General features: G+C 40.9%; 1 protein-coding gene across 3 annotated transcripts in view; it reads right to left on the bottom strand.

Annotated features, from left to right (window-relative positions):
• The window catches only part of LOC117463458 (equilibrative nucleoside transporter 2-like), a 30,835-nt gene that overhangs the window by 6,276 nt on the left and 1,371 nt on the right, over window positions 1–23,188 (bottom strand). For all 3 annotated transcript variants that reach the window (XR_004553920.2, XR_004553921.2, XM_034105693.2), the window contains exons 2-12: window positions 16,699–16,755; window positions 8,996–9,077; window positions 7,680–7,825; window positions 7,010–7,149; window positions 5,913–6,047; window positions 5,505–5,602; window positions 5,088–5,157; window positions 4,415–4,602; window positions 1,813–1,915; window positions 1,614–1,699; window positions 1,108–1,307 (exon numbers count right to left, since the gene is read on the bottom strand). Coding sequence is in view for 1 of the 3 variants with exons in the window: in XM_034105693.2 (XP_033961584.1) it covers window positions 1,108–1,307; window positions 1,614–1,699; window positions 1,813–1,915; window positions 4,415–4,602; window positions 5,088–5,157; window positions 5,505–5,602; window positions 5,913–6,047; window positions 7,010–7,149; window positions 7,680–7,825; window positions 8,996–9,077; window positions 16,699–16,730 (1,280 nt within the window). In the remaining 2 variants the exon portion in view is untranslated. The remainder of the gene's footprint in view (window positions 1–1,107; window positions 1,308–1,613; window positions 1,700–1,812; window positions 1,916–4,414; window positions 4,603–5,087; window positions 5,158–5,504; window positions 5,603–5,912; window positions 6,048–7,009; window positions 7,150–7,679; window positions 7,826–8,995; window positions 9,078–16,698; window positions 16,756–23,188) is intronic.

Below are 23,188 nucleotides of genomic sequence, written 5' to 3'. Positions count from 1 at the left end.
AAGGGCCAAGCCCAAAAAGCACAACAGGGCCTCTTTAATAAACGTGTTGGTATTCAGTATGTCTGCATTGTCTGCCGCTTCTTTGTTTCTTTTTTCCCTATCATTTCCCTGGACATTTGAATGCCTCCATATTTTACATTCAAATATCCGTAGGGTCCATGTCCTAAAACAGCAAGCTTTCCAGCAGATTCCTGAAAACCATTTCCAGAATATTCTGACACTCTTGAGGTCTTTAAACTTCCTAAGTACATTTAAGGTTATAATTCTTAAGCTGTCAATGACACCTTACCGCTCTGTAAAGAAGTTCAAGTTGCTTGTTCTAACTCACTGGTCTTAACTGTTGACTGTCCTACAGCTGTATTCAGTTACAGCTGTGTAACCCGACCTTTCCACTGCTGCTGTTTCACATTCAGGCATTCAGCGTCAATAAATAGGCCAGGGTGTCTTGGCACAAGGACCTGGATGTGTGCCTGAAATGATATGAATCTATTTAAAATCATAAGCTACAAACATTTACAGGAGTAGTAAGAATGGTTTGAGTGGGGATCAATTGGTGGAGTATTATCTATGGTTTTATTCTGTATGTTTTTAATATTTAGTTTCCACTTGAGTTAATGTTAGTTATTTTAATGCACATTCTTTTTGTAAAATCTCCATTAAGGAACAAAAAAAACGACTTGTATGACAACATGGTCCAGTTTCATAAAGCATTGTTAATATCTGCAAACAAAACTTAGCTCTGTCTAAAAGTCTCTTTTTGGGTGTTTTACATTTGTAACTATATCATTAAGCTTCATACATTGAACATCTGAGCATTGAGCATTGAACATTGAGCATCCTTGAACACAACATGATGAGCTGAAACAACAAACAGTCAACATACTGTAGTTGGGTATGCTGCAAAACCAACATTTGACACAGCAGTATTAGGTATGACGTAGCAACATTAAACCAGAACCAAAAGATAACCACATAAGATAATAATAAATGGTATAAAAACATATATGAGAGTTATTATAGTTGTGCAGTTGTAACTATGGACGAGTACTGACATGTGTGTTTTTAATGTCACATGTATGCATGAAAGATTCAGTAGTTTGGACTCACTGAGGAGCGTAGGACATGGACAGGCAGACGAAGTATCCGCTGGACAGAGAGAAGAGCGTCATGATGAAGGCGAAGGCAGCGTCGTGGCTGAAGAAGACGGGCAGGAAGTAGCGGTCCTGGACGTTACAGAGCATCAGCAGCGGGACGAACACCACCCTGCAGACCACGAGCAGCGGGAACAGACGAGACTCCTTAGCAGGCTGCGAGGAGACAGGTGGGAGGAAATGAAGGGGTTAAAAGCTTTTAATGACATCAGGTAGAAAGAGGAAGGGCGGGAAGTAGATTTGAAACAGTTGGAGATGTTTTTAAAAAGAATAAGAGAGGGAAAGGCTATATATCTTACAGTTCATTCTAAACTATCACATTCCTGCGTGTGCAATATTTAGAAATGTCAGCAGGGAGTGACATACACACAGTTTCCATTGTAAACAATGCTTTGTTTGTGACCTATGTTAAACTCAAATTACAGATATATAAAGAGTAGAATTGTTTTATTAGATACTTACCCAACATATGAAAGTGGTGACGGTCCGACCGAACCAGTCGTTGAGGTTGAAAATCAAGAAGCAGCACACTGAGATGAAGAAGCGCTCTGAGGGGAGAACAAGCATCAGGAAGAATAGATGTAATCATTTCACAAGAGATAAACTGTTAATACACGAGTATAGATATCCAGCAGTTGAGCAGAGATCTGACTGGAAATACCCCATTTTCCTGGGAAGGAGGTCCTGACATCTACAGTAACAGCGGGGAAGACGGACAGAGTGACCGTGAACACAAACGTCACGCAGAACGCCATCACCCAGATCTAAACCAAAGAAAACAGACAAAATATTTCATACACTTAATGGGACTTAGGTGCTTTGATTCTAAACAAAGACTAATAATAAATATGTTATTGTGTTATGTCACAACTGAACCCTAAAGAAAACTTTATTTTGTAAATAGAACTATCTTAGTTGTATTATTATAATAATGCATATTTGAATAGCAGCTTTCATACAAGAAATGCAGCTCAAAGTGTTTCACAATAAGGGAATATATACAGTGGGGCAAACAAGTATTTAGTCAGCCACCAATTGTGCAAGTTCTCCCACTTAAAAAGATGAGAGGCCTGTAATGTTCATCCTAGGTATACCTCAACTATGAGAGACCAAATGAGAAGAAAGGAAAATCCAGAAAATCACATCGTCTGATTTTTAAAGAATTTATTTGCAAATGATGGTGGAAAATCATATCAGGTCATCTCAATACTTTGTTATATACCCTTTGTTGGCAATGACAGAGGTCAAACGTTTTCTGTAAGTCTTCACAAGGTTTTCACACACTGTTGCTGGTATGTTAGCCCATTCCTCCATGCAGATCTCCTCTAGAGCAGTGATGTTTTGGGGCTGTCGCTGGGCAACACAGACTTTCAACTCCCTCCAAAGATTTTCTATGGGGTTGAGATCTGGAGACTGGCTAGGCCACTCCAGGACCTTGAAATGCTTCTTACGAAGCCACTCCTTCGTTGCCCAGGCGGTGTGTTTGGGATCATTGTCATGCTGAAAGACCCAGCCACGTTTCATCTTCAATGCCCTTGCTGATGGAAGGAGGTTGTCACTCAAAATGTCACGATACATGGCCCCATTCATTCTTTCCTTTACACGGATCAGTCGTCCTGGTCCCTTTGCAGAAAGCCCCAAAGCATGATGTTTCCACCCCCATGTTTCACAGTAGGTTTGGTGTTCTTTGGATGCAACTCAGCATTCTTTCTCCTCCAAACACGTCTAGTTGAGTTTTTACCAAAAAGTTCTATTTTGGTTTCATCTGATCATATGACATTCTCCCAATCCTCTTCTGGATCATCTAAATGCTCTCTAGCAAACTTCAGACGGGCCTGGACATGTACTGGCTTAAGTAGGGGGACACGTCTGGCACTGCAGGATTTGAGTCCCTGGCGGCGTAGTGTGTTACTGATGGTAGCCTTTGTTACTTTGGTCCCAGCTCTCTGCAGGTCATTGACTCGGTCCCCCCGTGTGGTTCTGGGATCTTTGCTCACCGTTCTTGTGATCATTGTGACCCCACAGGGTGAGATCTTGCGTGGAGCCCCAGATCGAGGGAGATTATCAGTGTTCTTGTATGTCTTCCATTTTCTAATAGTTGCTCTCACAGTTGATTTGTTCACACCAAGCTGCTTACCTATTGCAGATGCAGTCTTCCCAGCCTGGTGCAGGTCTACAATTTTGTTTCTGGTGTCCTTTGACAGCTCTTTGGTCTTGGCCATAGTGGAGTTTTGAGTGTGACTGATTGAGGTTGTGGACAGGTGTCTTTTATACTGATAACGAGTTCAAACAGGTGCCATTAATACAGTTAACGAGTGGAGGACAGAGGAGGCTCTTAAAGAAGAAGTTACAGGTCTGTGAGAGCCAGACATCTTGTTTGTTTGTAGGTGACCAAATATTTATTTTACCAATGAATTCATTAAAAATCCTACAATGTGATTTCCTGGATTCTTTCCCCCCATTCTGTCTCTCATAGTTGAAGTGTACCTAGGATGAAAATTACAGGCCTCTCTCATCTTTTTAAGTGAGAGAACTTGCACAATTGGTGGCTGACTAAATATTTTGTTGCGCCACTGTATATAGAATATATATGAAAAAAGCAACCGACTGCTTTAACTAATACAAAATGAACATTATTATTATTAAGATTTTTAAAAGGTGATACAAAAATTAATGTAATGGATAGAATCTTCAAGACATGATAAAACGTATTTTTTTATCTAAAAAAGTTGAATCAGTATTTGCAACACGCACATATATATCAATAAGAACTATAGCAGGATGGAAATCTGTACCCTCTTCTCCACTCTGCTCTTGTGTTCTCATTTATTTTCTACCTCAGTGGTGGAGATTTGAATATTGAAGACAAAATAAATAGTATTTTTGCCTTGAGGGTACTCTGTACCAATCGGTGCTTAGGTCTCGGAGGCTACATATAATCACAAAAGGATCTTCTTTCCCAGCCTTGAATACACAGAAAGAAGTATCTTTCAGCTACTTCAAAACGTGTTCCCAAGGGTGTGTAACCCAGTGTTTATCTGTGGCAGGCCCACCCTGAGAGCCTTGGGAGAAAAACAAAACCTTGTGTAGTAGCTGAGATAAGTCTTGTTGTTACAGTCAAATCTAATTAATAACCACTGATTGAACTTAACACTTAAATTGAAATTTAATTAAACACATTTCAAAGAATTGCAGCAGTGAATAAATGTGAAGCACACAGAAAAGAGTAACTGTTAAATTGTACCGTCAAACCTCAGGGTTACCTTCTTAAAGACCTCTACGACGGAGGCTTTGGCCTGCCCCTTCTCCTCCTGCTCCAGCGACAGGAAGGCGGGCTTGGGCCGTTCTGTCCCGGGGTCTCCCTCCACCTCAGCCCCCCCCTCTGGGCTGCTGCTGGTCGCTGTGCCGTTAGCATGGCCGTTCAGCTTGCCATTCTCCACTGTGCTGCTCTCTGAAGTTCAACATTTAAAAAACATGTATTTCACTGTTCCATTACCACATAAAATGGTTGTTGTTCATAATGTATTGGGAGGAAATAGATCAAATATGACATGGGAATTTGTGAATTATTAGTTTTTGAGCATCCAAAGAAAACAGCCAAAAACCAGTGTGGGCCTCTTTGAGTGAGGCACTCTTTGTCTGCCAGGACTCTAAATTGGATAAATGGAGGGACAACTCACTTAACGAGATAATGTCCACTGAATGGGTTTCATTCAACCAGACAGCGAGGCACAGAATCATGGACTAAGTCGCAAAGCAAACACGACTTCTCTCACTGTCAGACAAATGTTTCCTTATCTCGATTCTACAAACAAAATGAGCTTGCACTTTAAAATGAGAACAGATGATGAAAGGTGTCCCTTTGGTTCCCACTTGGATGCAAATAGCATTCATTCAGAGGGTGTGAAAAAGAGTTTGTTGAAGCCAAAATCCCACCTTTCAGCAACTCGTCCGTGGTGCCTGCCTCATACTTGACGCTTTTGTTCAGATAATGCTGGGCAAACTCCTGTGTGGAAGCAACAGACAGCAAACAGTTGAACTCACAGCTCAAATGAAACATGGAAACAAGTAAAAACATGATTGAGGCTGTTTGGTTAATAGCACTATAAACTAGAAGTAGCTAGGACAAACATTAGAGTAGATGTCCCCAAGATACTCCTGTTTTACTTCTTTGATAATGAGCTATTTGTGCTGAAGTTTTTACAGACATTTTTCTTCCCAATAAATGAAGCAAACACTTTCTTAAAAAGCCTGATTGTGTATTTACAAATCATGGTTCAACAAAAGAGATGAGCCTAGTTAAGGTAAGATTGAGTGCATTGTGGGTAATGTAGTGCTGAGTTGGGAACTGACCAGGCGGGGCAGCAGGACGTAGCTGCCCAGCGTGACCAGCGTCCCGACACATGGCGTGATGAAGTAACCCAACGCTGCCGTCTCAGAGTCTGCGTCGCCTGAGTGACAAACGTAAAGAGAGCCGATTAGGAATTCTGGGAGAGAGAAACAGACGCCGTGTCTTTGAAATGAAGCAGAGTGCGCTGTGTGGTGTCACGATGATTTGAGAGCCGCTTTGAATGTCTTCTGTTACTAAGCAACTGGGGATTTGGCACCAGGGGGAGTTGTGTGTGTGTGTGTGTGTGTGTGTGTGTGTGTGTGTGTGTGTGTGTGTGTGTGTGTGTGTGTGTGTGTGTGTGTGTGTGTGTGTGTGTGTGTGTGTGTGTGTGTGTGTGTGTGTGTGTGTGTGTGTGTGTGTGTGTGTCTCACTGGCGATGGCGAGCAGCATGGCGATGGCAGCGAAGGTCCCGGCGAGGCCCTGGCCGCTCATGAACACTGTGCTGTACTTCTGAGGCAGGAGACCCACCAGGCCGAAACAACTGCCCTGCAACACGGCCCCGAAGGCTGCGGAGAAAAAGCATCATTTATCATCGTGTGTAACGGCCATAGACTGTATATGGTTACGGCTGTATGTGTTCCCTGTGCATATTCCCCCTCCAGTAGCTCCGCCCAGGTGTGCTGCATTGTTGTGACGAGCTGCTCTACGAGGTGCACCTGGCCAAAGAAGAGCTCAAAGGCTCCACTGCCAGCAGCAGAAGAGGATTTATTTTGATTGGTCAACTGCTTAGAGATGTCCCACCCCTTAGCCTATAACAAACAATGTGTTGAAGCCTAAGCAAATTGAAGCATGACTGGTACATAGTGATGTCACGCCGCCTAAAGGTGGGACATAACACACTCCGGTTCAAAGTAGAATGTAGTTTATGTGCTCAACGACAGACTGTGGGACCTGTCGCATACAATAAGACTAGGACATTTCTAATGTAAAAAATTCAAACTTAAATGTACGAGCTTTAGTGTGGTGTGCAGAGGTCCTCGGGTATGGTGTGAGATTGATAACACTATAAAATTGTATTTTTAAAAATTCTTTAGGCAGCAGTTGTTAGGCACATATATCAGTAAGTTTGAATACAATAAATGTCTAAAGATTTACACAAGTTTATCTTACTTTGGAATGCATTTGTATATATACCATTATTTTCCCTTGTAATGGGTCTGTGTTTAGTCTGATGAAATAAATGTCTTGGGACCATTTAGGAGTTAGTGTTAGATAAGTCTAGGTTGATGGTGTTTAGCTTGAAATGTTTTTGTATAATACATGAGATCGGACCGATTCATTACATTTACGTAAATACTTAATGTTTAGAGTCTGGGCCCCTATTCTCATCCATTTCACATTTCTCCATTATGACTTATGATTGTTTTTTTTAAAAACTTGTAAATAAATCAAATCACATCAAATTAAAACACATGCACCCTCAGCCTCTTTTTCTGTCAGGCTTCTACTCTCACACACACTGACTTACAGTTGATGAACCAGATAGTAGCCATGGTGACGGAGAAGAAGCGATCTTCCTCCATGGGCACCTTGACGATCACTGCTGTGAGGATGAAGAGCAGCAGGATGAAAACCAGGCTGCCTGCGATGCGCACTGCCTCTGATATCCTGAAACAACAAATATGTCATTCAAACAAACATCAAAATGGATAAGATATTAACTTGATTTATTTCACATATTATTTATTTTGTAGAGATCACTTTAGTAGACTATTTACACAATCATGTATTTGATCAATAATCATGTAAAGACTGTTAAAAAAGGTTTTTAAATGACATCACTTTGCTGTAATGCAGCCTTTAATACCAGGGAAAGACAACACTTAAGATTTTACAATATCTCAGATCTAACAAGATATCAAGTCTCATATTAACATGGATAAAATATTGATGTATTGCCCAGTCCTATATACACCACAGACGAATATTTTGGCACGGAAACACGTTATATGTCGACTTTGTTAAGGAAAATACCTAAAGTCTAGGATTCACAACAATTCATTACTTTTATTGAACATAAACGGAAGATTTAAATACTTCTGTGTTTAGAAAAACAGCTTTATTTCCTATAAAGCTTTTGGCGAGTACCGATATCAACATCCCCTGACTCTGAATGACCTTCTAACCGTGTCACTGACCTATGGTACAGGAAGGAGTTGAGCAGGGTGAACAGCAGCAGGGGCAGCTGGGACAGCAGGGTCATCCAGTTGTTGAAGTAGTACTCTTTGCTGACCACCGTGGTGCTGTTGCTCAATTCTGTCGTGTTGAGGCGAGCCTGGAAATACTGCAGCCCAGAGGAAACGAGAAGTTGGATTATTACTGTCAAATAAACCAGCATACAAATACTATATCAACCTACCATGGGAAATGACTTACTGTTGTCAGCATCACCTTAACATTCTATTCTGTTTTAAATGTACAAGTTCAGTCAAGTTTTTTAAATTTGTAATTCAATTGAGTTTATTCACTCAAAACAACTCCCAGAATGCTCTTGTCTTCCCATCTGTCACATTAACTTACATCTTTAGGACCACAACAGATATATTGCACATACCTTTTAAAGTATTTTGTTCTTACCTTATTGTAACTTTTCTATTGTATATGTATGTGTGTTGACTTTTGCTATATACATTTCATGCAATAAGTAAGTGAAAACCTAGTTGGCAATGAACCTGTATTTACTTCTGATAAAACCAGTTTGACCACTCTGCCTTTTAAGTGCAGGAATAGTTCAATTGTTGCCTATTTGAAAGCTGTACTAATTTGCCTTTACATCAAACATGACAATGATGACTGTGCGATATGAAATACGTTTCACTTTAGCCCTTTTCAGCTTCACGGAGCATTTTAGTGTCTTTCAGCTTACCGTTTTGTTTTTTATCGTTTGGGAATTTACCGTTTGAGTTCATTCTCATCATTGAAAACAATCCTGTTTATAGACACAGCACACAGACATTTCCATTTGTTAAGTTCAAATAAACGTATTGTAAACTTCGTATCCACCGCCAAACAGTAAACGGATGTTCGCATTCAGCTTTTGAACATAGGGGAGCATTTAAAGAAAAAGGCAGATATTTCCCTCAGGAGTTGTTGGTGAAAACCCTACCATGTGGATCACATGTTCCACTGAGGTAAGCCATATAGTTACCTAAAGTCATATGATAGTGTCTGGATGTATGGGTCGCTATAGGTCATTACCCTTTAACACCCTACACAATCTAGATATGTTCTTGAAAGAGATTAGTATCCATAAGCCGTAGTCATCCATTTAGCATGTGATTCATCAGAGGTTCAAGTGAGGAACCACAACATGTTCCATCTGAATGGGCAATGCTGAGAAACTACCATGTTTTTGACTGAGTCTGTTTCTGTTCATGTTATAAAACAGAGAAAGGCGCAGATAATGGGTCAGTTCCACTGTATTTGAGGGATTAAGTCATTGCCATGTTTTTACCAATGAGGCAGTCATGAAGAAGTTCCATGGTAGCAGCGTTCCCAGGCCCAGAATGAAGAAACAGATCCCCACCAGGCAGCCCCTGTACATGGGAAGTAAAGATCAATACATTGAAAATGGTTTACAATACAGAATGAAGCAGTACTGGAAATGTAATGTATCAACCAGGGCTGTCAATGTTGAAGCGTTAAGGCTCGCAATTATTCTGGAAACATTAAAGCGTTAAAGAAATATTGGAAATGTAGCATATTACAAAGTTTGACCCCAATTACCTCCTACATATCCAGCGCAGATTGGAGCTGGTACAAGCTTCCTGTATTGATTTGACAGGAGATCACTAGACGTCAGTAAAAACCATCACCCACTCTGTGTAACACCACAGCTTAACCATGACAAAAAGGTTCCGCACTCGTTCGTTTTCAGTGTGGTAGAAACGGAGGAGAAAGGCATTTTGCTGAACCGTGCACTCACCATTTGTATTGAAGTTGTAGAGGAGTGGGAACAGTAAGTGTTCGCAGTATGATAGCGGTATAGTGCCTGGCTGTGAAGCGTGCATTATACAGAGGGGAATGCTTAAGCTTAGTGTAGGAAAATTGGCGCACTCTAAGCCAATAATTCAGAAATCATTTAATAGTGAATTCAAAAACCCTCTGATTTCTCTTTCTAGATTGTCATTAATTTCTTTACTTCAACATCTCACACGTTTTTGCCTCACTTCCCACCAACATACAATATTTAAACTTGACATTTCTAATGTAAAAAATTCAAACTTAAATGTACGAGCTTTAGTGTGTTCAATTGACACCACTTGAATTAACATTAATAATAATAATAATAATAATTCCTTACATTTATTATAGCGCATTATCAATGACTCAAAGCGCTTTACATATACACACATTGCACATCATACATGCAATGGTCAGAAACTGTGGACAATACCCACAGGAGCAAGTTCAGGTGAAGGGTCTTGCCCACCGGCTTTACAGACGCAGCAGCGGCGGGTTTCACCCCTTGATCTGATGATCATTGCACAGCGCACTGCGCCACACCGTCCATCTTCACGCCTCGAGGTCATCGAGGCACTTTTACAAGTATACATTGGTATTATACATGTACTGTGGACAAGGAGCAAATCCGGGTGAAGTGTCTTGCCCAAGGACACAACGGCCTGACGCAGTGGCGGCGGGAGCGGGTTTCGAACTGGAGTTCCCCAGCACTCCCCCTTGATCTGATGATCGGATGCACAGACCACTGCGCCAACCGTCCATTCTGATATAAGCTCTATTTACGGTACTTTTCCAAAGCTGGATTTCAAGTGATTGATTTTATATGCGGACCACTATTGCGGTAAGCATGTTGTAACTTCCGGTTGTTGTTGTTGTTGCTGTCATCTCCGGGTATCCCGTGTGCCTGTTCTGTTGCTGATAGCTTATTATCTTAAACTTAATCGATCGTTTTAAAACTCTTGATCACGGCAACTGCCTGACGTTGTAATCACACGTTACTACAGCTTAAGCACTCACAACTCTCCTTCTCTTAGCGACTGTAACTCCACAGTTGCCTACACTCTTTTCGGGTTTGCTAACGGTAGCAACTTTAGCTTGATAGCTAGCCATGGCTCTTTCCCCACCCTCGGGTGCTATTTCCTGCTCTAACTGTCTCATGTTTGGTTACTTCCAGAGGTGGGACCAAGTCATTGTTTTGCAAGTCCAAGTCAAGTCTCAAGTCTTTGCGCTCAAGTCCGAGTCAAGTCTCAAGTCTTTGCGCTCAAGTCCAAGTCAAGTCTCAAGTCAGGTTGGGCAAGTTCAAGTCAAGTCCAAGTCGTAAACGTTGACAAAACGAGTCATAAACAAGTCATTATGTGTTTTTCACCAAATGTAATGACATTGATCAACAGAATAATACTTAATAATCAAATTGCTCTTTATTAGTCACATTAATAATTTAATAATCAATTTTCTCTCTGCTGGTAAAGTAACGTGTTTTTTTCTATTTTAAGAGGGAACAATAGGGTAAGGCTACCGTGGCGGTTTGAATCAGAAGGAGTTTAATGTATAAAATCCCTGATGTTGAGGTGACCAGAATGTTTATCACTGTGTACAACATGTTATAAGGGACCCACAATCTATCTTTATGCCAGGGATAATGTGCAGCCAGGCGGTGGGGAAGAGAACACCGGCATCTAGATCCCTCTGCAGGTGGTACTTTAACTATATTTTGATGCTAATACTTTTGTACTTTTACTTGTAACATTTTGAATGCAGGACCGTAACCGAGTATTCCTACACTCTGGTACTTGTGTAGTCAAGTACAAGATCTGAAATTCTCCCACCTCTGACAGTTACCAAAATAAAAGGTAACCAAAAAAGGTTATTTTCATTTTACAAATCCTGCACTCAGCTTTGCTTTCTCCAATATCATTGAAATGCAGCCAGATGCTGCTTCTTTTTTCGGTTTTTGCTCATTTCTTGACTTTTTCCGACGCGCTTGCATTTAAATCCGTCTCCCCGTAGCTCTGTGCAGCTGGCCTGTACCACTACACCTGCTGTGCCCCCCACCCTTCTTTCACATAATGGTATGATCCTATTGTGTCCTCGCATATGATTGGCCGCATGGTGGCCCAGCTAAATAAAATCCCGCCCCTGCCTGCAAGGATTCTCAGCAAGAGTAGGAGCGGCTGGAGATTCTGCTCTCCCCGACGGGAGTCTTCTCTTCTAGCGGCAGCTCGCGATCGGCGTGTTGGAGACCTCTGAATTAAATGATCAAGTCACCTCAAGTCAGAAGGCTCGAGTCCAAGTCAAGTCCCGAGTCATTGGTGTTCAAGTCCAAGTCGAGTCGCAAGTGTTTTGTGATTTTGTCAAGTCGAGTCTCAAGTCATCAAATTGGTGACTCGAGTCTGATTCGAGTCCAAGTCATGTGACTCGAGTCCACACCTCTGGTTACTTCCCGGCCTCCTTTACTGGTAAGGATACATGTGTTAAATGTAGTATAGTTGTTAGGTTGGAGGCGGGAATCATAGCCATAGAAGCCCGGCTCCGCATCTTAGAAAGTAACTCAGCTACAGTAAAGCCCATGTTAGCCGGTGCGGACCGGCTAAAAGGTTGCTCCTCTTAGCCGTCCCCCGGCAACTCCAGAGCAGCAGGGAGACTGGGTGACTGTTCAGAAGGGGCATAACGCGAAACCTGCAGGTCCCCACAAACACGTTCACGTATCTAACAGATATTCCCCACTCAGCGAGACACCTGCTGAGAAGCCAACTCTGGTTATTGGTAGCTCTATTATGAGACACGTGAATTTAGAGACCGAAGCCTCCACGGTCACATGCTTTCCGGGGGCCAGAGCGGGCGACGTTGAGGCGCATCTTAAACTGCTGGCTAAAAATAAACGTAAATACAGTAGGATTGTTATTCACAACGGTGGTAATGATGTTCGTTTACGCCAATCAGAATGCACCAAACTTAATGTGGAGTCGGTGTGTAGTTATGCTAAAACAAGGTCGGACACCGTAATCTTCTCTGGTCCCCTCCCCAATCTGATCAATGATGACATGTATAGCCGCATGTCATCATTTCAGCGCTGGTTGTCTTGGTGGTGCCCAGCAAACAATGTGGGCTTCGTAAATAATTGGACAGCCTTCTGGGGAAAACCTGGTCTGATTAAGAGAGACGGCAGATCTCATTTCGGCAAACATTTCAGAGCTTTGTGGACTTAATCCATGACAAACTGGAGTTGAGACCAGGAGGTGGAGTCGCAGTCTTATACGCTTCTCTGCGCTCTCTCCTAGGCAGTCATCCATAGGAATCCCGAACCCAATAAAATACCCAATATTAGCAGTGTGTGTGTCTGCCCAAGGACAATTTAAGGTAAAACCTAATAGAGGTGTCATACATAATAATCTAATAAAAGTAAATGTAACAACTACTACAGTGCAACAAAACAGGAAGATTAAATGTGGTCTCTTAAACATAAGATCTCTAGCATCTAAAGCAATATTGGTAAATGATTTAATATCAGATTATAATATTGATATATGCTGTCTCACTGAAACTTGGTTGAGACATGAAGAATATGTCAGCATAAATGAGGCCACTCCACCCAGCCATATCAACACTCATATTGCTCGAGGCACGGGCCGAGGAGGTGGAGTTGCAGCAATCTTTGACTCAAGTTTACTTATCAATACTAAACCAAAATTAAATACCTCCTTTGAAAGCCTCGTTTTTAGTCTTACGCATCCGACCTGGAAAACTTTGCAGCCAATCTTATTTGTTACAGTGTATCGTGCACCAGGTCCTTATTCAGAATTCTTATCTGAATTCTCTGAGTTTTTATCAACTTTGGTTCTTAAAACAGACAAAGTAATTATCGTAGGTGACTTTAATATTCATGTTGACGATGATAAAAATAGCCTTACTGTTGCATTTAACTCTATATTAGATTCTGTTGGTTTCTGTCAGAGTGTAAATAAACCAACCCACTGCTATAATCACACTCTCGACCTTGTTCTGACTTATGGTATTGAAATTGAGCAACTTTTAGTCGAACCGCATAATCCTGCTTTATCCGACCATTTCTTAGTAACTTTTGAAGTACTGTTACGAGACTACAAAGCATTAGTCAAAAGCTCCTGCAGCAGAAACATCTGTTAGTGCTATAGCCACATTTAAGGAAGAGATTCCACCAATACTTAACTCGATAGCATGTCTGCATGTAGGGGAGGAAACTTATACAAAATGTACACCACCCCAAATTGATCATGTTGTTGATAGTGCTACAGATGCGCTGCGAATAAAATGAGACTCTGTTGCTCCTTTGAAAAAGAAGAAAATAAATCAACATAGATTAGCTCCATGGCATAATGCCGAAACCCGCAAAATAAAGCAAAAGTCGAGACAACTTGAAAGGATATGGCGTTCCAATAAACTTGGCATATTACTTATGAATATAAGAAAGCACTGCGTAAAGCGAGAGCAGCCTACTACTCTTCATTAATAGATGAGAATAAGAATAATGCAAGATTTCTCTTCAGCACTGTAGCCAGGCTGACAGAGAGCCACAGCTCGATTGAGCCTTCTCTTCCCGTAGCACTCAGTAGCAATGATTTTATGTGCTTTTTTAACGATAAAATTGTTACTCTTAGAAACAAAATTAATGACCTCTTGCCTTCGACCAGTATAGTGTTATCAACAGCTCCCGGAAACGTAAGTTCTAATAGTACACTAGATAGTAAACTAGAATGCTTTTGAGCCATTAACCTTGAACAATTACATTCAATGATTCTCTCTTCTAACCCATCAACGTGCATGTTAGACCCAATTCCAACTAAGCTGTTGAAGGAAGTTTTTCCATTAATTAGCACTTATTTATTAAATATTATGAATATGTCTTTATTATCAGGCTATGTTCCACAATCATTCAAAGTAGCAGTGATAAAACCGCTTCTTAAAAAGCACAACCTCGATCCAGAGGTTTTAGCCAACTATAGACCTATTTCTAATCTTCCGTTCCTCTCAAAAATTCTTGAGAAAGCGGTCGCAAAACAGTTGTGTGATTACTTAAGAAACAATGATTTATTTGAAGATTTTCAGTCTGGCTTTAGAACACATCATAGCACAGAGACAGCTCTGGTTAAAGTCACAAATGACATTCTAATAGCCTCAGACAGGGGACTTGTCTCTATTCTTGTCTTGCTCGATCTCAGTGCTGCATTTGATACTATCGACCATGACATCCTATTGCAAAGACTAGAGCACTTAGTTGGCATACAGGGAACTGCTTTAGGCTGGTTTAGGTCCTATCTATCTGAACGCTCTCAGTTTGTACGTGTTAACGATGAATCTTCCACGCAAGCTTCCAGTTTGTGTTCGGGCGGCAGACACCCTATCCGTTTTTAAGAGTGCGCTTAAGACCTTCCTTTTTGATAAAGCTTATAGTTAGGGCTGATTAGATTCAGCCCCTAGTTTTGCTGATATAGGCTTAGTTTGTCGGGGGACATCTTACTTCTTCCTTCTCTCTGTGTACCTGTGTACTCTCATGTTCCGATTAACCCAGCTTCCCCATATGTCTTTCTTTTTGGTGTCTATATACGCCGGGATCCGGAGTCATGGATGATCCTGCGGTCCTGTGTCCTGGATCGCGAGCCCCGGATCGCGAGTCGTGGCTGTGGTCCTGGATCATAGGTACTGGATGGATATCCTCGTGGATTCATCTTCCTATTATACACACATGCATTTCCAAACATTTGGACTACCTATGTTGCAAATGTGTTATCTTTTCAATTTACACACGGCATCTATTGCACGTCTGTCCGTCCTGGGAGAGGGATCCCTCCTCTGTTGCTCTCCCTGAGGTTTCTCCCATTTTCCCTTTAAACTGGGTTTTCTTCGGAAGTTTTTCCTTGTACGATGTGAGGGTCTAAGGACAGGGGGTCTAAGGACAGAGGGTCTGAGGACAGAGGGTCTGAGGACAGAGGGTGTCGTATTGTCATACTGATATTCTGTACACACTGTGAAGAAGACCACTGAGACAAATGTAACATTTGTGATATTGGGCTATATAAATAAACATTGATTGATTGATTGATTGATTGATTGATTGATTGATTGATTGATTGATTGTATGCAGGAGAGATTCACATGCATGTGAAACAATGCAGCACGTAAACCAGCACCACTCTAAATTTGACCCCATATAAACTTTACTCTTTACCCTCCTACATCCGTTAGGGCTGTATTAAAGAGCCATCTCCAGTTCTTGGTAAAACTCTAGCTATTGTCTTCATGGAAAACTAGGATTTCTGTAATATCCATGTCAAAATGAGTACAATATGTCATAATTAGGGCCGGGACTTTAACGCGTTAATTAAGATTAATTAAACAAAAATTAACGCATTTTAATCGCACTTTAATCGCACTTATTTTTGCACAGCGGAACGTTTCTCACTGGATGAGTTTCAGGCGTACCGATTATACTGGAGCACCAACTAACATTCATGACTGCAGCATGGGACTTCAAACAACAACAAACCACGGTGAACAATAGTCAAACATGAACGAACAAGCTGATGAGACCGCTTTGGTCGGCCCCGTGGATGGGACATTTTGTTTTAAAAAACGGACGGTAAGCGTCGATAAGAGCACGGTTGTGTGCAAATTATGCAAAAAAGAATTTGCATATCACCGCAGCACATCAAGCCTAAAGTATCACCTAAATGCAAAGCATGTAGCAGCTAGCGTGGACGTTAGCCCGACTCCGAGTGCAAGGAACCACACCCTGACCCAACCCACACTCAACCAGATGACTGGTTTCAGGGCCAGGATAAGTAAGTCCACGTCTGAGAAAATAACCAGCTCCCTGGCTCACTGGATTGCACTCGACTGTAGACCACCTGGAGTCAAATCCATGTGAAAATTGCTTCTCACTGTCAGGTCAAATATGTATATTTGATTAAAAATGCGATTAATTTCGATTAATTAATTACAAAGCCTCTAATTAATTAGATTAATTTTTTTAATCGAGTCCCGGCTCTAGTCATAATACAAATATTTGAGATGGGATTATTTGAAGTATAATTATTTTTAGTATTGAAATGTTACATCCTTGCCTGACACAGAAACTGCGGTCGAGAGCAAAACAACAGTGAGGAACTCTGGTCGAGAGCAAACAGGGGGAAGTGAGAGTCTCACTTGCATCAAACTCACCGGTCCTGAGGAGCATCTGTCCGTTCCTTCATTCTGATGTAGGAAGTTCTGGCAAAACTGAAAGGGCAACAGAAGAAAAAAAAGGTCAGACACATTTGTATGAATAACAAAACCAGTAGTTGGTTTTCTAGACGCCCTTCTGCCGGGGTTTCACAACTTAGAGATGCAAGGACCCATTTACATTCTAGCAAGAGGCTGCAAGGAGCTTGCGAGGGGCTGTCCTAAGAAAGTAGAGTGTGTGTCTAGGAATTATGGAAGTACAGTATGTTGCATAACTTCTACGTATTAGAGTTACCTTAATCTCTTACAACGTGTAGTTTAATGTCAGAAAGCCACTTGGAGAAGCAGTCACACACCACCTGACTAAGTGCAATAACTTTCCATTGAGCCTTGGAATCAGAACCCCGACGCTGGGAACAAATTGTTTTCCTGTTTAATGTACATTATTCGACAATCAGGGCATTCATCTCACACACACACACACACACACACACACACACACACACACACACACACACACACACACACACACACACACACACACACACACACACACACACACACACACACACACACACACACACACACACACACACACACACACACACACACACACACACACACACACACACACACACACACACACACACACACACACACACACACACACACCCATCCCGTCACATATTGACGGACGGTCAGGGCCCCTCCCCGTCGCTATATTACGTACAGGGTACCCCTTTCCCGTCATTTTCTACGGGCAGGGCGTCCCATAGACCTTCATTGCGGACACAGCGGACCCCTTGCCCGTCAGGCTTCTACGGGCAGGGCGTCCCATGGACCTTCATAATGCCTATTTTAAGGTTCATTTGGCCATTAAAATGCGTTTTGATCTCATTTTATGCGAGTAATGAGTTTTTATTTCTGATTATTTGTGCAGTACATGTACATGATGTTTAGTTTGCTAGTTATGACGAAGATTACTTCATGAATGTGTACACATTCATGGTTGCTAAGGTGGTTGCTATGGACGCTGCAACAGCTCCCAGACCACGTGATCAACAACAATGGCTGTCCTTCGTGTTATTCTCGGTGAAAATGCCTATTTTAAGGTTCATTTGGCCATTAAAATGCGTTTTGATGTCATTGTATGCGAGTAATGAGTTTTTATTTCTGATTATTTGTGCAGTACATGTACATGATGTTTAGTTTGCTAGTTATGACGAAGATTACCTTACGTCTGTGAGGAAAATACACGGGGCTCAGAGCCTCGTATTTTTAAAATCTTTTTTTCCTTCTAATTTATTATTCTTTTCAAAATAACACAATGTTATTTACTCACCAATAACACACAATTATCCTTGCTTTTATTTATTGGTTTAATTCCATAATCTCGGTCTTTTTTGGCTTTCGTCAGGAACTGAATTTAACAATAAAAATAACCGGAAACTGACGTGGGCATTTCGAGCGATTACCCAAGATTCTCAGCTACGCTGATTGGATGTTTTAGCCGCAATGCATGCTGGGGTTTGGTGTTTATATTAGATGAAATCCGGAAAACATTTGAAAAGACTAAAATAATACTTAATTCCGAGTGTTCTTGCTTTTCTCTTTGAAAGTCATCACATAACGGCATTGTAATACACGGTTCGGCTGCATTACATATTACAGATATGCCGTAGTTCTTTATTTAGAGCGCCCTGATGAGAAGACCTTTGGAAAAACTAAAGAAATGCCGCCGAAACTGAATACTTGACGTGGATCATAAATATATCAATAATTAAAAAACTTCTCAATTTCTCTTCACACAATACGTCTCCTTGCAGTATCAACACTAATTCGGCTGACTTTTACATTTGATATAATTCATAGATAGGTTATATTTACACCATAACGGTGCACAGCTGATATAATAGGACTTGTAGTTTTTAAAGATATTACTGATTTGGATTGAATTTTGAATGTAAGAATGTAAATACTGAGTCTGAAATAGTATAGCAATATGCTGTAAAATTATGTGAAAGCATGAATAAAACTACACTGTGATAGAATTATGTGAAAGCATGAATAAAACTACACTGTGATAGAAATATAGAATATAAAAAATCAAGAAGATACTGTAAGTGATCTCTTCAATAAAACAGTTTAGTGCAGGATGTACAAAGATATTAATAGGAGGAGGTGCAAAACAGAAAAACGAATTAACCTTTATTTAAATATTAAATAACAGATTACGGTCTTCTTTTAAATAAGAAAAAAACGTTGGGGGTATCTATCTACAGATAAATACAAAGTACTTAACGTCTAATATATTGCTTTCCTGCAATGTTAACTATGTTGAAGCACTTATTTTAACTGATATTATACATATGGATTATACTCTTATGTATGTAGATAGAATAAGAAATGTGCAGAATATGACATTTTAATGGTGGAGGTACACACATATTGATAGATGTCTTGTAATGCACTGTTGAGGGACCTGTGACCCAAGTTTTTCATTCATTTCATAACTACACCGTAAGTTGTGTATGATATGTCAATACACCTTTAAAATCTTGAAATCTTGAAAGGGATGTGCAAAATAGCCATAATATATAGTCTTTAATTAACTATTAGTAGAGAATAACGAGTAATTAATATACTTTATTACTCGTTTCCATTAATGTCAATTGCAGATACATGTTTAGTCTTCTCAAGCACCAACTATCAAATATCTCTCCTGATTGTTGGCACTTGACAATCACCTTACCTGAATGTCACTCAGGTGTAACTAAAGTCTGATTTAAGGGTTGTTTATATTTCACATCATTAATCAGAATCTGCAAAGTAACTCAAATAAGTGTAGTGGAGTAAAAATACCAGGTTACCCTCTGAATTGTAGTGGAGTAGAATTACAAAGTATCAATGAGCGGTCATGTGGGTATATTAATGCTATATATTGATGCTGCGCATTATGGACAGCGATTTTCACCCATTTATTAATTATATGTTTTACATTTGATAACACCAATGTGTTTAATACTGGCAACTTCTAATTGTGGGAAAAACGAAAACGTTCAGTAGAGACGTCCCATAGAACATTTTGCGAAACACAATAGTGTAGTGTGTAGTTCTGGGGGGGCGTTCGATTCCAGTTTTGGATAGTCTGGCGTGGTTTCGTTCCATCCAATCCCAGACCTTGAAGAGTAATCACGGGGACTGTAGTCCTAAACGATAGCTGGGGATTCTGGGTAGTGTAGTGTCTTCGGACATCCTAAACTCAAACATTTTGACAATCGCAATGATGCTCGAAATGTCCCTTATAGGCCTACGTCTGTTTCCGGTTATTTTTATTTTGAAATTCAGTTCCTGACGGACACCAAAAAAGACCGAGATTATGGAATTAAACCAATAAATAAAAGCAAGGATAATTGTGTGTTATTGGTGAGTAAATAACTGTGTTATTTTGAAAAGAATAATAAATTAGAAGGAAAAAAAGATTTTAAAAATACGAGGCTCTGAGCCCCGTGTATTTTCCTCACAGACGTAAGGTAATCTTCGTCATAACTAGCAAACTAAACATCATGTACATGTACTGCACAAATAATCCGAAATAAAAACTCATTACTCGCATACAATGACATCAAAACGCATTTTAATGGCCAAATGAACCTTAAAATAGGCATTTTCACCGAGAATAACACGAAGGACAGCCATTGTTGTTGATCACGTGGTCTGGGAGCTGTTGCAGCGTCCATAGCAACCACCTTAGCAACCATGAATGTGTACACATTCATGAAGTAATCTTCGTCATAACTAGCAAACTAAACATCATGTACATGTACTGCACAAATAATCAGAAATAAAAACTCATTACTCGCATAAAATGAGATCAAAACGCATTTTAAAGCCAAATGAACCTTAAAATAGGCATTATGAAGGTCCATGGGACGCCCTGCCCGTAGAAGCCTGACGGGCAAGGGGTCCGCTGTGTCCGCAATGAAGGTCTATGGGACGCCCTGCCCGTAGAAAATGACGGGAAAGGGGTACCCTGTACGTAATATAGCGACGGGGAGGGGCCCTGACCGTCCGTCAATATGTGACGGGATGAGAACGTGGCGCGCGCGCACACACACACACACACACACACACACACACACACACACACACACACACACACACACACACACACACACACACACACACACACACCACACACACACACACACACACACACACACACACACACACACACACAACCACACACACACACACACACACACACACACACACACACACACACACACACACACACACACACACACACACACACACACACACACCACACACACACACACACACACACACACACACACACACACACACACACACACACACACACACACACACACACACACACACACACACACACAGCACCAATGTTTATGTTTCCAAGTGTTGTCAGTGCTGTCTACTTCCCTAAGCGTTGCCAAACTCCTTCTGCCCGCGGAAAAAAGCAGGTGTGACACAGGCGTTGGTAACCAGACACAAAAACAGCTCTGCAATGACCAGAGGCAGTTGAGTCGACATCCATCACACCTCCTTCATTGTCCATGAATCACAGGGCAGGCACAATGCTTCTGATAGTGAAGTGAATATAAAAGGTTGGTTGCACAGCCTGCCTTTATCTCACAAGAAAATATATGGTTTTCAAAGTCTGCAAGCCAGTAAATTATTATCGTCAAATCTAGAAAGCAACAATGTGTAAGGCAGCGGAGCAGAACTAATGAGAGCCAGCCAATCATATACAAAATGATCTTTAGGTCATACAACACCGTTAATTGGATCAAACAATGGACAGGATGGGATCAGACTCCAATGGTGCCAGTTACACTGCTTGGCTAGAAAACTATTAGAATTGACCGCCTGCTACTTTAAAGCACCCCTAGCTTTGGTTGTATGGCCAAATAGAGGCTGTGCTGTAGACAAAAACACTGCATAAGTGAGCAAAACCAGTCACACAACCGGCAGGGGGTTTGCTTTCTGTGTGTTTGATACAAGAGTGCACTGAAGTCAACACGGACAAATGTCTACGGGTAAGTTCAGGGCTCAGACTTTTCAAAGGTCCACTGTGTTAATAGGAATGTCAGCTAATTTAATCTTATTAATAGCCTGATATAAGCTGCTTAACATATGTGTATGAGCAGAAGGGTCCATTCCTTTGAAACACACATGTCAGTCTCTTTTTTAAACTGTTTGTGAAGCTGAGAAAGATAAGATAAGACTTTATTGAACCCCAGAGGACAGCTTTGGTTTTTGTAGAAGCACAAGGACAGAATAAGTACCAAAATAAAGAAAAGGTAAAAAAAAAAAAAGCTTGAGGCTAAGAAATCGATCTGCACACAGATAACTCTTCGGATGCGATTGTCAGAAGTGTACAGATATTTGGCGCCTGTGGGTAACTCCTCACACAACAGATGAATGTGAAGCAGCTGAAACAAGAGAAGCAACACTTAGCAAAACAGAGGAGGGGGACTTTAACATTCCAGTCCTTTTCTCTTTCACGTCATTCAGCAACAAAATTCACAGGGCAGACAGGCTTGTTTCCTGTGTAAGACACCTCCTTCTTCATTGAGACACAATTGTCTCACATGACAAAACGTGAGAACAATTCTGAAGGAACACTGAGGTGGAATTTTCAAACTCATTTGCTGTTGTAAACAAAGGCATTACACTCTTAGGTCTATCTACTTCCAGCAGCTCGTTACACATGGTACACATACACTTCACTGTTTTGTGAGCATATTCAGTATGTGTGATAATACCTCTTCTTTGCAGACACTTGTTGTTTATTTTGATGGTTCCCACGAAGACATTTAAATGAGAACGTGTAGGATTAACAGCAGCCAAAATTGCCAAATGCTGTTGGACCCATTTATTTAGGAATAACCCTGATTCATTTCCAGACAGCCAACTGTGCACTTTATCTTACTCAAGCCACTCTAATTTACATTTTCCAAGAAGCTCTCACTTATAGTAATTGAGTAACACACGCACACACTTCCTTCCTTTCAGTAGTAGCATTTTCTCTTACATGGTGTATATTCATCTATGGTAAACAACATTGTTAAAATGGAGGAAAACAACAAGCAGACCGCTGGAATCAGTTATATACACTAGGGATGCACGATATTTTTTCCCCCTGCGATATATATTGTGTTTTTAACTATAATTTAGTCACGGACGTCTGGATCTTAACCAAGCTTTTTTCCTTTAAGTATGACGTTTAACAAAAAGTCGACATTCATCAAAATCTATATAGCAAATCCATGAGATCTTTTCAAAATCTCTTGACTGCAGTTTTCTCTCTTGAACACATTACACAAGTGTCAATCAAATTCTAGAAGGCTTCTGTTTAATACTGAGTCACAGGAGATTAGAGCTCCTTATAATAAACCAGGCTGAGTCACAAAGACCATGTGTTCATGAGATGGCATGGGCCTTGTGG

The sequence above is a fragment of the Pseudochaenichthys georgianus genome, chromosome 18, assembly GCF_902827115.2.
Source record: "Pseudochaenichthys georgianus chromosome 18, fPseGeo1.2, whole genome shotgun sequence".
Taxonomy (NCBI): Eukaryota; Metazoa; Chordata; class Actinopteri; order Perciformes; family Channichthyidae; genus Pseudochaenichthys; species Pseudochaenichthys georgianus.
The sequence above is the reverse complement of the archived record's forward strand: the minus strand, read 5'-3'. Positions and strand labels throughout refer to the sequence as shown.